Genomic DNA, 13,314 nt, shown 5'->3' with positions numbered 1-13,314 from the left:
CTCTGCATTCACGTGTGCGGTGGCACTTGAAAATCGTTCCGGAAAAAGCACTGTCCAGATGGAAGGGATCACATTCACAGATTTATTTTTCATGGCTTTATCCTCTGAAAACATTCACCATTTTCATGACAGGGGCGATTCCACTGGGGATCTGTGGTTCTGTTACAGCTGTCATCATTCAGACTCTTCAAACTGCCCATGTTATGTAATTGTTACTGCGATCAGTAAAATATATCCTCCATGTTGCACAGTAACTTGTAAATTTGGATTGCTATTTTCAAAGAAAAAGATACAGTGTCAAGATGATTGAGCGGTGATGCTGTTAATATTTCCTCTAAGAGCCATCCTCTTTAGCTTAAAAAACTAGCAAACAAGTCATCGATGAATCAAAGATGCATGTTTAAGGCAAGTTTTCACCTTTGAAATATTATGTAAGCATCGATAAATATCTAAACGCTTCAGGGTTTTTTTCCTTTTGCTATGAAAATAACCAGCTTGATTTCACATACTGCTCAAACACCCACTGTCTCACTCAGAATGTCACAAAGCTAGGCAAGGCCACGGTTCAGAGTGGGCTCTGGGTGTTTGAGTTCTTCCAATAGAAAAGTACTTCATGAGAAAATTGTTGTCTTGTTGGATTCCAGTAAATAAGAGAAATAGCTCATGCTGGAGACTTAACCTCCCAGAAACCACCAAACCATTCTCGTGTGCACAGGTCAGTGCCTCATCTCATACAAAGCTGTACGTCCTGACACGACCTTCTCCTGCAGCTTCTCTGCAGAGATCCTTCACATGCAACACCACCACCATGACTCCATTATACTCAGTCCCTTCACTCCGTCATTTTACAGCTATTCATTGATGGCTGTAGTGAACCTGTTGTCCTACATACTGTGTTAAGGGTGGAACATTTCATTTTGGAAGGACTCAGTCTTCTTTCTCTGGAATAGCTATAAGAATGGTTCCTCCATGTGATCCTGTAAAGGGCTTACGCGAATTCTTGTAACAATGCTGTTAGTGGAATTAGCCATTTATTTTTTTCGGGTGGCTGCATCTTTCTGTGTGGTTGACAGCCTCCCTGAATGACTACCAACAACAACCAGTCTGTTCTTTGCTCGCAGGTACTACAGCGCGACCATCCTGCAGATGTCCGGCGTGGAAGATGATAGACTTGCAATATGGCTGGCTTCCATTACAGCGTTCACCAATTTCATTTTCACACTGGTGGGCGTCTGGCTCGTGGAGAAGGTGGGCCGCAGGAAGCTCACCTTTGGCAGTTTGGCAGGTAGGTGCCTGGATGGAGACTCCTGCTTTCATATACCTTCTAATGGTGACAGGGATTCTCTCAAAAGATAAGAGCAGATTCTGAGTGTGATTTTTTTTTTTTTTGAGCTGAGTGCCACACGCCTAGAATGCTTGACAGAAATCAAGTAAATAAAAGATAAGGTCGTTCAACCAGTTCTGCGGTAAAGTGGCTGGAAACAAGGGTGCGATACGAAGGCGTTGTGAGGACACATTTACTGAGGGTGTGTTTCTGTCAACGGTTGGAGAGCTGCTCCCGGAAGCAAAGGTGCAGAGCATTGCCAGTGTTCTCTGCCCTCGCTTGAAAAGCTTGTCATTTAACGATCTCATTTTGCAGCACTGTAGTTTTGAATTTGGAGTAGCATGGAAGCAATATTAGAATCTTCCTTCACAAAGCAAGGGAAGACTTTTTTAAAACGTTTAAACGGGCCTAAATGCTAGGGCAAAATCTGATTGGTCAAGTGTGGGCTGATAGGATAGCAAACAAAGGAAAGACACGAGTGCCTTTTGAGTTAAAAGCTGTTCGTTTCACCTCCTGTTTCTCTTGAAAGGACCCCACCTTTGATGCTGTCTTTACATGGTTAGACAATTACAAGCCATTTTTTTCCCCAAGGGTACAAAAGTTTGGCTGTATTCCCATAGCAACTTTATATTTGGAGCAAAATGTGTGTTTTACACTTAAACACAATGATTCTAGAGTAGCGTTCACTAAAATCTACCTAAACAAAATTGTATCTGAAAATTTCACCTCACAAAACCGCTTTGGCGCTTACCACAGTTTGGGGAGTGAAAATGCATTGATTTCCAACATCGGTTCCTAGGGGTTCCAGCCTTGCGTCCTGGAATGAGCAGGATGTTCCCAGTCCCGATCTTACCTCAATAGTGAGAAGCCCTGTTTTCAGTGGACGGACGTTCACTCCACGTGTTAGCACTGAAGCAAGGGTGAAGGGTCGCCTAGGGCTCAGGGTGATACCTAGGAGTCCCAAATTAAGGGAAGACAGATGAGGGACAAGAGCAGGTTTTAGAGCAGATACTTCTAAACCTGCTGAAGTAAGAAGAGAAAGAAGAGATGCAAGAACGAGATAATACACGCTAGGAGCACCTACGTATGTCTCTTTTTGACGCTGAGAAAGGGCCTCCCACTCCGACAGGGTCTCCCACTGAACCTGGAGCTCACGGATTGGTTAGAGTAGCTGACAGGAAACACCAATGATACTCCTGTCTCCACTACTCGGGTCTTAGGATTTTAGACATAAGCTGTCACATCTGAGGGCACTGGCAATTGAACACGGGTCCCCAAGCATGCACAGAAAGCACTTGACACCATCTCTTAGTGTTGCCGTGAGCCTCAATCCAATCTCTAGCCCACCTTGTGAATATATTTTTCAGGACTGCTCTACCAATGGTAATCTATCATTACAAACTAATGAGTCACTCTAATCCATTGATTGACTATGCCTGTATATATTCTCTCTCTCTCTCTCTCTCTCTCTCTCTCTCTCTCTCTCTCTCTCTCTCACGCACGCACACAAATATGGACCGGATTCTACCTCTCCATAATTATAGCATTCGATAGGCAAAAATAGGAGAATCGGATCTTTTTAAGAATGTAAGGCCTGCCTTGGCCACACAGTAAGATAAGGCCAGTGCATACTACATATCAAGATCCTGTCTCAAAATAATAAAAAAAGATTAATTTTAATCATGTTATATTTGCTATAATACTATATAATAGTAAATTGGTGTTAATGAATTTGTGCATATATGTGTCAATTTTATAGGCTCTAGAGGAATAGAATTTATAGAACTGATGTATATTATAAAGGGACTATTTGATTTGATTTTTTTTGCTATATGGACTGGATAATCCAGCAATGGCTCCCTCACAGTGGAGAAGCTGAGAACTTCTCAATCCAGGGGCCTGCATGATTTAGCTCCCTCAGTCTGGCACTGAAGGCGTGGACGTACAGCCCCTAATTTTTGGTCTGCAGTTGAAGGCCGGACAAGCAGCAATAGCAACATCAGCAGAGTAGACGCCCTCACCAGCAAGGAGATACGACAGGCCGACCGAAGTCTTCTTTACTTGGACCATTTATCTCTGTAGCATCCCTTCCTTAGCTAATCTACCTAGGAACACCTTTATGCACCTCCCCAGAGCTGTGTCTCTTTGTGATCCCAGATGCAATCAAGTTAAAACAATTAACTCATCACAAATAACTTAGATAGGTTTTGTAACAATTTCTTTAAAATTACTGAAAAAATTAAATCCTAGATAAAAAAATTAATGCAAAAAATATAAAATATGTACTCTGTGTTTTAAGTAAGGAATGTTTTGTAGTCTTCAGACATTTTAGTATTTTGCTGGCTTGTTGAGACAGTTGAAAAAATTTTTTAACAATTTATAACAATTTCTTCTTTCAATGAACAGTGAAAGGGTGCTTTCTGAAGAAGGAATGGGTGTTAAGTCTTAGGAAAATATAAACAATTTTTTTGTAGTGCAAAGTTTATGAAAATGTCTCAGATAGGCTATATCCCTCGGCAAGTCCAAGGCCGTGTATTTAAAAGTGTGGGTTCCTCCACCCTGTCTCAGGCTCTATCAGTAAGTTCTGTAGCACATGCATCTTCCCCTGGTAGAACTCAGGCACATTTGTGAGAGCTGGGGGCTAGAAAAGAAAAATTACTTCTGCTGAGCAATTTACTCATGAACCAAACTCTCTACCAGTCAATTGATGTAACATTACACCAAATTTTTTCAAAATAACATTTATCCAACATATCTTACTTTCCGTAGACAATGTCTTTATTAGGAGAGTGTCAACAAAATTCCAAAAGTACCAGTGTACTTGGTTAAGAGAAATTAAAACAAACAAATAAACAAAAAACAAAAAAACAAAACAAAACAAAAAAAAAACAATAAACAGGGTCCCAGACCTTAGCACCACTGACTCCATGATAGAAGTACCAACCAGCCTGTAAAAGTCAGCCCCTAGACAGCATCACCTGCCAAAACTAAAACGAAGACCTAATCCATCAAAATTCATAGTTCTAGGAGAGAATCAAAATGTACTAACCTGCTTTAGGCTTTTGTGGCTCCAATTCTGGCTAGTTCAGTTGTTCTTGTTAAGTGGTGTCGCTCAACTCAGACATGGATTTTGCATTTAAAAGCTTACTCTGAGAAAGGCTCGGGGCTACACTAGAATCATGAATATCCAGTGTAGTCTCTGGCCCGCTACTAAAGACTTTCTCTTGGCTTGGACCAGTGTCTGAGCAGTCGTCTCTGAATACCCCTCAACATTTCTCTTAAAAAACTAAAGAACATAACGAAGCGTCAGTCCTATATTATGAACTTGACAACATCATGTATCCCATGACAACAATGAATCTGTGGACAAAGGCTACAGTATAGTATCATACTGTTGCATGCTAACAAGTTCTAGCAACATGGGTGATTTGGGTAGTTTCATGGTATAACAGAATGAAGCAAGCTAAAGTTGTGTTTCTCAAGATAATTTTCGAATTAATACCATAAACGGAATCACTTAAGAAGCTATGCTCCCTGCGAAGTTTACTATGATCTAAGGGCTTTCATCTTTTCCTGAGTGGCACAGTCCCCAGTTGAGCTCTGACACCCAGACCCCATCTTCTGAAAGTTTAACTGACTCTGAGGTCGGGGTGTATCCCAGAATTCCCTCCAAGTGGAAGCCAAGATCTACAAATGTTCCTCATGCAATTAACTGGCTTTTCAAGATTTACTTTCTTCAAAATTGGATTAAGATAGAAATCAATGTGGCTTCCAGTGGCTGTCGGTTTCGAGTGGCCCAGATGATGTAGGAGTTCTAGCCTTTGGGGTTCAGAGTGCCCCAGACGATATGGGAACCCAGGCATTGTGGTTTAGGATGTCCCAGATGATGAATGAACTCTAGCGGCTGAGAGGTCACTGTGTCCAGGATGACCCAGTCCCTGAATTTTTCATGTTGGAAGATTTTTAAAGGCAGAAGCTTCAGACACAGTTGGCTTTCGAGATTCCCCCACCAGAAATGATTACATTGAGCACTGAAATTTTAGAATCTTGATCAAAAATAGGCATCGTTGAGAAAACCAATCATCCTAGGCAGTATCTCCTGAGACATGTCTGTACTTGGAATATATATTTTAAATGTTAGATATTTGAAAAATGTGCTGGGCCTACTGTCCAAAAGCTAAGATAATATGACTATATGAAAATTTCTATTAAGCATATGATAAATTTTATGGACATTTGTTTTTTTTAGCAACTTTATAAAGGAAAGTAGCATCTTTCCTTCTCACATTAAAGTATCAAAGTTTCCTGATGAAACTCTTTACTCTAATTCATAGCCGTGAACTATCAAAGTAACCAAGGAAGACAGCCATGTACTTGTGTACTTTCAGTTGACAAATTAGCAAGAGAAGTCACACTGTATTTTGTTTTGTTTAAGGAAGAAGATGTTTGAAATGTAAAACTGTCTCTTTTGTGTCTCAACTCAGAGTTTGATAACCTTTTGAGGAGCGTAAAGTCTCGGGATTTTTTTACTAGCTGCTTTGTAACTACTGAGGTTCAGTTTGACCATAGACATGTGGTCATCCTTAATCCTACCCTGCCCCTCACTCGACCTTTTCTTTGTTTGAAAGTCTGTTTCTCTGCACAGTCTAACAATTTTATAGTAATTCATGTTTTTCTACATCACAGAGCATTACAAATGATCTTTTAATTAAGTAGTAGTGTGTAAAATTTAAAAAATTCCACGTGTGTTTTCACTAAGATCCATTTAAAGAAGACAAAATTAACTCAGGGAAAGCCATTTGCTCTGCTCAGACCAAAGCTGGGCAACACCCACCAAGACCACCCTAGCCCAGCTGCTGCTGTCCTGCCACATGTTCTCCCAGGACTCCTCATTTACATACTCCTTTAATGATATTTTTCATTGTATCATAAATCGCTTGCTTGTCATTTCAGTAAAACCCTTTAGTACCGCCTATATTCCACCCCTAAGCTCCATCCTCTAAACATACTGTCCTGGGTCACAATTCTGTGCTTGGAACAGAGATTAAAAGTTGATGTCTGTGTGAGCGTATGCAGGCACATGCATGTATGTATGCACATTTGGATGTGTGCAGGGCCCTGTGGTAGTCGGGTGCTGTACCTCTGAAAGCATCCCTAGCACATGACTTTTTGAGACAGGGTCTTGCATCATAGCCCAGGATGGCATAGACTTGTTCTCCTCTTGCCTCCTCCTTCCAAGCATGAGCATTGCACGATGCCCTGTGATGTGAGATCTGGTGACATTTGGTTTTTCCGGCGGTAGAAGTGATCATGATTCCTATTTCTTAAAACGAAGAGTAAATGTTCAGTCCAAAGTACTTATGGGGAAGGTGAATGAGGGCATGTGGCGTGTGTTCCTTGGAAAGCTGTTTCCTTTTTTAATAGGCTGTATCTTGTCAACTGCTTTAGAAATAGTCAGTCTTGTGCCTTATTTTGCTAATTCGAATCTCACCTGATCAAATGCCATTGGGAGAATTTCTTGGCTCTCACAGGAACATTTGCTATACATCTCTCTCCTTTTGTGCTTCCATTGTGTTAATTACTTGATAACGAGGGTTATTTTCATTGATTGATTTATTTTGACATTTATAATCCATCTTAGATATTTTTCCTTTGGTTTCGTCTTGTTGTTTCATTCTTAGGAAATCATTACCAATTTACTCTGACTAACAACTGGTTGGCTTTAAATTCTGCCTTCTTTGAGTCTCACAATAGGTGTGTGCAAGTGAGTTCTTCTGACCATAAGTTTGCATAGTAAAGAATTTTTAAATCTAGGGAAGATAAATCAAGGAGTTTTACTCAGAGCTACGGTGTCAAACCGAGTCTGTGTTGAAATAACACTGTCAATACTCCAGTAAAAAGCATATCATTGTTGTTGGTCTTTTTTTTAGGTACCACAGTAGCACTTACAATTCTTGCCTTGGGATTTCTGCTCTCAGCTCAGGTCTCACCACGGGTCACTTTCAGACCAACGGCTCCCTCGGGTCAAAATGCCACCTGCACAGAATACAGGTGAGATTTTATTAGGTTCACTCTTCTTCATGCAAGGGCAGTCACTTTTATTTGCCTTTAGAATTTCTAAAATATAAATGAAGAGGAGATTTCAGAGTTGCAGGCTTGTGTCTGAAGGGAATGTGACAGAAAAAGTGATCGGGAACTATCTGTATGAAAACCATAATCTTCAAGACAGAATGTAAAGAACTGAAGAAAAAGTGAGGTGTACGACACATTGGTGATTTACCTCTAAAAACTAAGATTGGGGATCAATACTTCATTGGCAACATAGCAAACATAGTTTAGCTAACTAGCTAGTAGCATCTGTGTGGTAGGCAAAGTGAATAACTTCTGTCAGCTATTGGACTGGGCCTACTGCCAGTGTCCACCAGACTCACATTCTTTACTGAAAGTCATGGCCAGCACCTCTTATTTCAAATATAGCAGGAAGCTCTCCCAGCATGGTTGCTCTTCCTGGGGCTCAGGAAGAGGAAGCAAAGGTGAAAGAAAGCAAAATGTCTCCATGTCCAAGTTTCCCTTGGGTCTCATTAAGTCTAACAGTGTGAACGCTATGTGAAAATGAATGGGCTGAGAGGTGGCCTAAGAAAGGTGACTTACTGAAAGAGTGATTGGACAGCTTTGAGAATTCAGACCTGTCCTAAGGAATGTTTCTGTCAAGCACTGTCTCTCTGATTATTTATGGCATAGCCTTAATATACCTGTGGTGGCATCTAAAGATCTGTAGACACAACTGTTCCCCAAGGCATTCAGTTATAGAATCTCAAAGTACCTATGAACTATGGCTTTATCTTCTATGGTCTTGATGCACTTGAAAGTATCCGTGGAATATCTATGGGGTGAGGACCTTGGGGGTTGGAATGAAGATGAAATAACATATAGAAAATGCCTAAAACAGCACTTGCATGTGTAAGTTTTCCTTGTTATGTCTTCTGATATAATTAATAAAACCATAACAGAATGAAGATTGGAATGATAGAGCTTAGAGAACACTAGCTTTGTGTGTGTGTGGTGAATTTAGCCCTGGAAAGTTAAGTGGAGTAAGCCCATCAAGAATAGAGTAGGCACAATGACCATGCAAGTACCCAGGAGCTACTGGCTGGTTTTGTGAGAATGGCAACATATATATCAAGAATGGCAAATACATATATGTATTGCGCGCACAAATTTTCTATGAGTAAGGCTCGTAGTAGCAGGTTTTGTGTGTCAACTTGACTTAAGCTGGAGGCATCACAGAGAAAGGAGCCTCCCTCGAGGAAATGCCTCCATGAGATCCAGCTGTGAGGCATTTTCTCAATGAATGATCAAGGGTGGGAGGGCCCATTGTGTGTGGTGCCATCCCTGGGCTGGTTCTTGGGTTCTATAAGAAAGCAAGCTGAGCAAGGCAAGGGAAGCAAGCCAGTAAGTAACATCCCTCCATGACCTCTGCATCAGCTCCTGCTTCCTGACCTGCTTGAGTTCCAGTCCTGACTTTCTTCGGTCATGAGCAGCAATGTGGAAGTGTAAGCTGAATAAACCCTTTCCTCCCCAACTTGCTTCTTAGTCATGATGCTTGGTGTAGGAATAGAAACGCTGACTAAGGGGCTGGGGATTTAGCTCAGTGGTAGAGCGCTTACCTAGGAAGCGCAAGGCCCTGGGTTCGGTCCCCAGCTCCGAAAAAAAGAACCAAAAAAAAAAAAAAAAAAAAAAAGAAACGCTGACTAAGATAGGAATGGGGTAAGAAGAAAAGACTAACTGTGGGCCAACAAGAAAACAGCAGACTAAAATGAGGAGGCCATAAAAGGGCTTTGCACTCTTTGGCTGGAGAGCAAGAACATGCATGCATGGAGAGATTCTAAGCAGAGGAGAGCCTTGCCCAGAATTTCCATTCAGTATCTCTCTCTGGATGCGTGGGTTCCCAAACTCCATGCATCCGTATAAGAAGGCAGCGGTTACAGATGTCTGTGATTGAGATGCTAGGTATCTGAACTGTGCCACTAACACTGGAGATTTAGAAAAGGGGATTGACTCTTGACATACTCAAAAGAAAATTCAATAGGCATCAAAAAGAAGTGACCAAGCTCAAGAGAAAGGCGTCTTCAGAGAATTTGAAGTGTCTGCATGAGGAACCAGGTAGAAGGTACTTTGCATAGGAAAGAAGGTAACTGATTGAGACAAGGTGATAAGCTGGTGTGGGCAGATTGAGCTGTAGCAGAATGTTGTATGGGCGTTTGGGGGATGCAGGTATGTGATAGCCGAGGCTTGGGAGTCAAGTGAGGCAGTAAGCATCAAAGATATGGATAGGGTAATACGTGGTTTGCAGCTAAGATCTTTACTGAGTCCTTGACTACCCTTGTTATTTCGCTCATCACATAGTACGTTCCCATCCTTCAAGTTCTATTCCCAGCATCGAGTCACAAATACTCAGGGTAGGCAAAGCACTCAATGTAACCTAACTTAGACCTCTCTTCATACACCATATCGTCTTCCCAGAGCACTCTAGCTGGTTGCGTATTCTTTAGACCTCTCCTGTGGGCTTCCCATGCGGGGCGCTTTAGCACAGCACTCCTTGCAGACATTGTTTTTTTTTTCTGGTACCTTCAGGCTCTGTCTTCTTGCCTTAGACCAGGGAGGGCAGTGAAGACAACCTAGAGACATGGATAATCTTACCAAACCGCTGAGAGCTGGCTCATTTCCGGGTCAGCACATTCCTGACTGCACATGATGTCCTGTGACGATCAAAATTCACTGGAGGACTACAGCTCCAGCCCGCTGCACTTTTCTCTTCACTGTTTCTCAGTTGGAACAGTGACCTCGACTCACCACTGGAAATTCTGAAGGCACAGGAGACAGGGGCAGAGTGTGCGAGCACACCCATTAGGCTTCCAAGGTTTTTTATGTAAAGTATCCCTTGCCCCTGCCCACATATCTAACACCATCAAGGCAAGAATGCAAAGCTTCCTAGCGTGGCTCCTTGTGTCCAATGATGTCACTCTGTGCTTTCTTCTTTAAATGAAGCTCTAAGACATCTAGAGTATAAACTGATTTCATCCGCTCAACCCTCTGTGGCAGTGACAAGTTCAGGAAAGCAGTACTCCCTCCATTCTCCATTGCTCTCAGAAGCCATGTCAAGTAATTCTAGACTTACTACATTCGTTCCTTGCCCAGTTTAGCCATGGTTGATAGTTTTTTGGTTTTTTGTTTGTTTGTTTGTTTGTTTTTATTAACTTGAGTATTTCTTATATACATTTCGAGTGTTATTCCCTTTCCCGGTTTCCGGGCAAACATCCCCCCCTCCCCTTTTTTATGGGTGTTCCCCTCCCCATCCTCCCCCCATTGCCGCCCTCCCCCCAACAATCTAGTTCACTGGGGGTTCAGTCTTAGCAGGACCCAGGGCTTCCCCTTCCACTGGTGCTCTTACTAGGATATTCATTGCTACCTATGAGGTCAGAGTCCAGGGTCAGTCCATGTATAGTCTTTAGGTAGTGGCTTAGTCCCTGGAAGCTCTGGTTGCTTGGCATTGTTGTACATATGGGGTCTCGAGCCCCTTCACGCTCTTCCAGTTCTTTCTCTGATTCCTTCAACAAGGGTCCTATTCTCAGTTCAGTGGTTTGCTGCTGGCATTCGCCTCTGTATTTGCCCTATTCTGGCTGTCTCTCGGGAGAGATCTACATCCAGCTCCTGTCAGTCTGCACTTCTTTGCTTCATCCATCTTGTCTAATTGGATGGCTGTATATGCATGGGCCCATGTTTGATAGTCTTACATCATTGACATAGCACTATGATACTGTCAGATTTAATCATAATGTTTATGTAACATTGGAATGTGCAAAACTCCTACTCTGTTACTGTCCCTCATATTAACACCTTAGCAATAATGAGTTCATCGTTTCTGCTCATGCTTAGCAACTGGGCATGACTTTATGACTACATTGAGTCATAAATCACCCTTTTGAGTTCTCCATGACTTCTTTTATTTTGATGACTTGAAGTTTGTCAAGAACTTGAATTGCCCTCATAGCACTAAGATTCTATTTCCAACCTCGTTTGTTTCCTAGAGCCAGGAAGCTCTTTCTGGAGCCAGACATAGTGAATATGGACCTATAATCTGTGTACTTAGAAGGAGGAAGCAGGAGGATCAGAAATCTAAGATCATTGCCAGTCTTGGCTCTATAATAGGCTCTCATTAAAAACAAGTGCTTCTTGGTAAGCCAGGAACATAAAAGGAGGAATCCAAAGAACAAATGTGCAAAGAGTAAGAGCAGTGAACTCCCAGAAGAACCTATTATGTCTTCTATACAGGTCACAAAGACGCATGAGGAAGCTGGGCATGGAGACATCCCAGCACTCAAGAGACAGAGGCAAGCAAATGCCTGAGAATCAACGCCTGCATCGTCTGTGTAGTAAGTTCCAGGCCATTCAAGGCTACACAGTGAGACCCTGTCTCAAGACAAAAGAAAATATGTGTTCTTCAAGGAACCTGATCTTGAAGAATAGATGAAAAACACAAGCGGGCACGCACACGCACACACACACACACACACACACACACACACACACACACACACACACAAATGAATTGGATGATAGCTGATCCTAACATGCCTAGTCCACATAAGTCATGAGAGTCCCTGGACTATGAGAGGACTTCAAGGTTGATAAGAAGAAAAAGACATAATCAGGTTTGCATATTTAAGATATTACTAGAGTTGGAGAACGGAATTAATGAGAGAAGAACAAAGGGATGAAGGGACATGGGTAGCCTAGGCAACAAGAATTATCTTGGTGACAGTGGACATAGATTTGGGGTATAGGATGAAAGGAAATAACAAGACCGAATAGATGGTTGGGTGACACAAGGGAGCAAGCACATGACAAAATGACCGTTAGGCTTAGCATGTGGCTGTGCAACGTCACTCTAGACTGATGTATTCGTTTGCTTTTCTGTTGCTGTTCTAAATGATATAACCAAAACAATCTGGAGAAGAAGGGGTCTGTTTAGCTTATACCTCCACATCACAGTTCACTGGGGGATGTCAGCATCAGAATCTCTACAGGAACCTGGAGATAGGAAGAGGAGAAGAGACCATGGCTGAACCCTGCACGCCAGTCTACTACTTAGCTCACTCAGTCTGACTCAGTATAGAATCCAGGGCCACCAATCCAGGGTTGGCATCACACACAGTAGACTGTGCCCTCTCATATCAATCCTGAATCAAGAAAATGCCCCACAGCCTTGCCTACAGTCAGTGCGGTAGAGACATTTTCTCAGTTAAGAGTCCCTCATCCCAGATGATTGTAGCTTGTATCGCATTGACAGGAAAACTGGCCAGAGCATCCACCTCTTAGAAACATTTTCAGTGATAGGAGTCTGAGACTCTTCCCATTCTCCAGCTCTAGACCGGGCACTAACAGGCCAGCATTAAGCTCTACACCAGGCACTAGCAGGCCAGCATTAAGCTCTAGGCCAGGCACTAGCAGGCCAGCATAAAGTTCTAAACTGTGCACTAGCAGGCCAGCATTAAGCATTTTTTTTTGTTACTCACATCCCTCTTTTATTTATATCCTCATGTATTCATTTTGAACTCAAAATACATATGTGAAAACTTTTCTGAACTTCACCAATTAGTTTCAAAGGTCAACAAGAAGGTAAAAAAAGAAAAGAGACAAAAATTATGTATCTCAGATAACCCAGATATCTTATTTACTGTTCTAGTAATGTGAAGAGACACCTTGGTCAAGGCAACTTAGTAAAGTTTCAGAGGGTCAGTCCGTGGTCACTGTGGTGGGAAAGCAGCCAGGCATGGGACTGGCATAGTAGCTGGGACTATCTTATCCGTAGCTTATCCAGACAGCAGGCTGAGAGAGCAGCCCTGGGCCTGGAGTGGACACACTAACGCTCATATTCTTGTTCTAGAAGTTTGGTCATTGCAGGGAACCCATAAAAAAAGCCAACTTAG

The 13,314-nt window shown here is 42.2% G+C and overlaps 1 protein-coding gene across 1 annotated transcript in view; it reads left to right on the top strand.

Moving 5' to 3' along the window:
* The window catches only part of Slc2a13 (solute carrier family 2 member 13), a 327,266-nt gene that overhangs the window by 245,657 nt on the left and 68,295 nt on the right, over positions 1-13,314 (top strand). The window contains exons 5-6 of the mRNA NM_133611.2: positions 1,122-1,285; positions 7,255-7,375. Of these exons, the coding sequence (NP_598295.2) occupies positions 1,122-1,285; positions 7,255-7,375 (285 nt within the window). The remainder of the gene's footprint in view (positions 1-1,121; positions 1,286-7,254; positions 7,376-13,314) is intronic.

Source organism: Rattus norvegicus, chromosome 7, assembly GCF_036323735.1.
Source record: "Rattus norvegicus strain BN/NHsdMcwi chromosome 7, GRCr8, whole genome shotgun sequence".
Taxonomy (NCBI): Eukaryota; Metazoa; Chordata; class Mammalia; order Rodentia; family Muridae; genus Rattus; species Rattus norvegicus.
The sequence above is the reverse complement of the archived record's forward strand: the minus strand, read 5'-3'. Positions and strand labels throughout refer to the sequence as shown.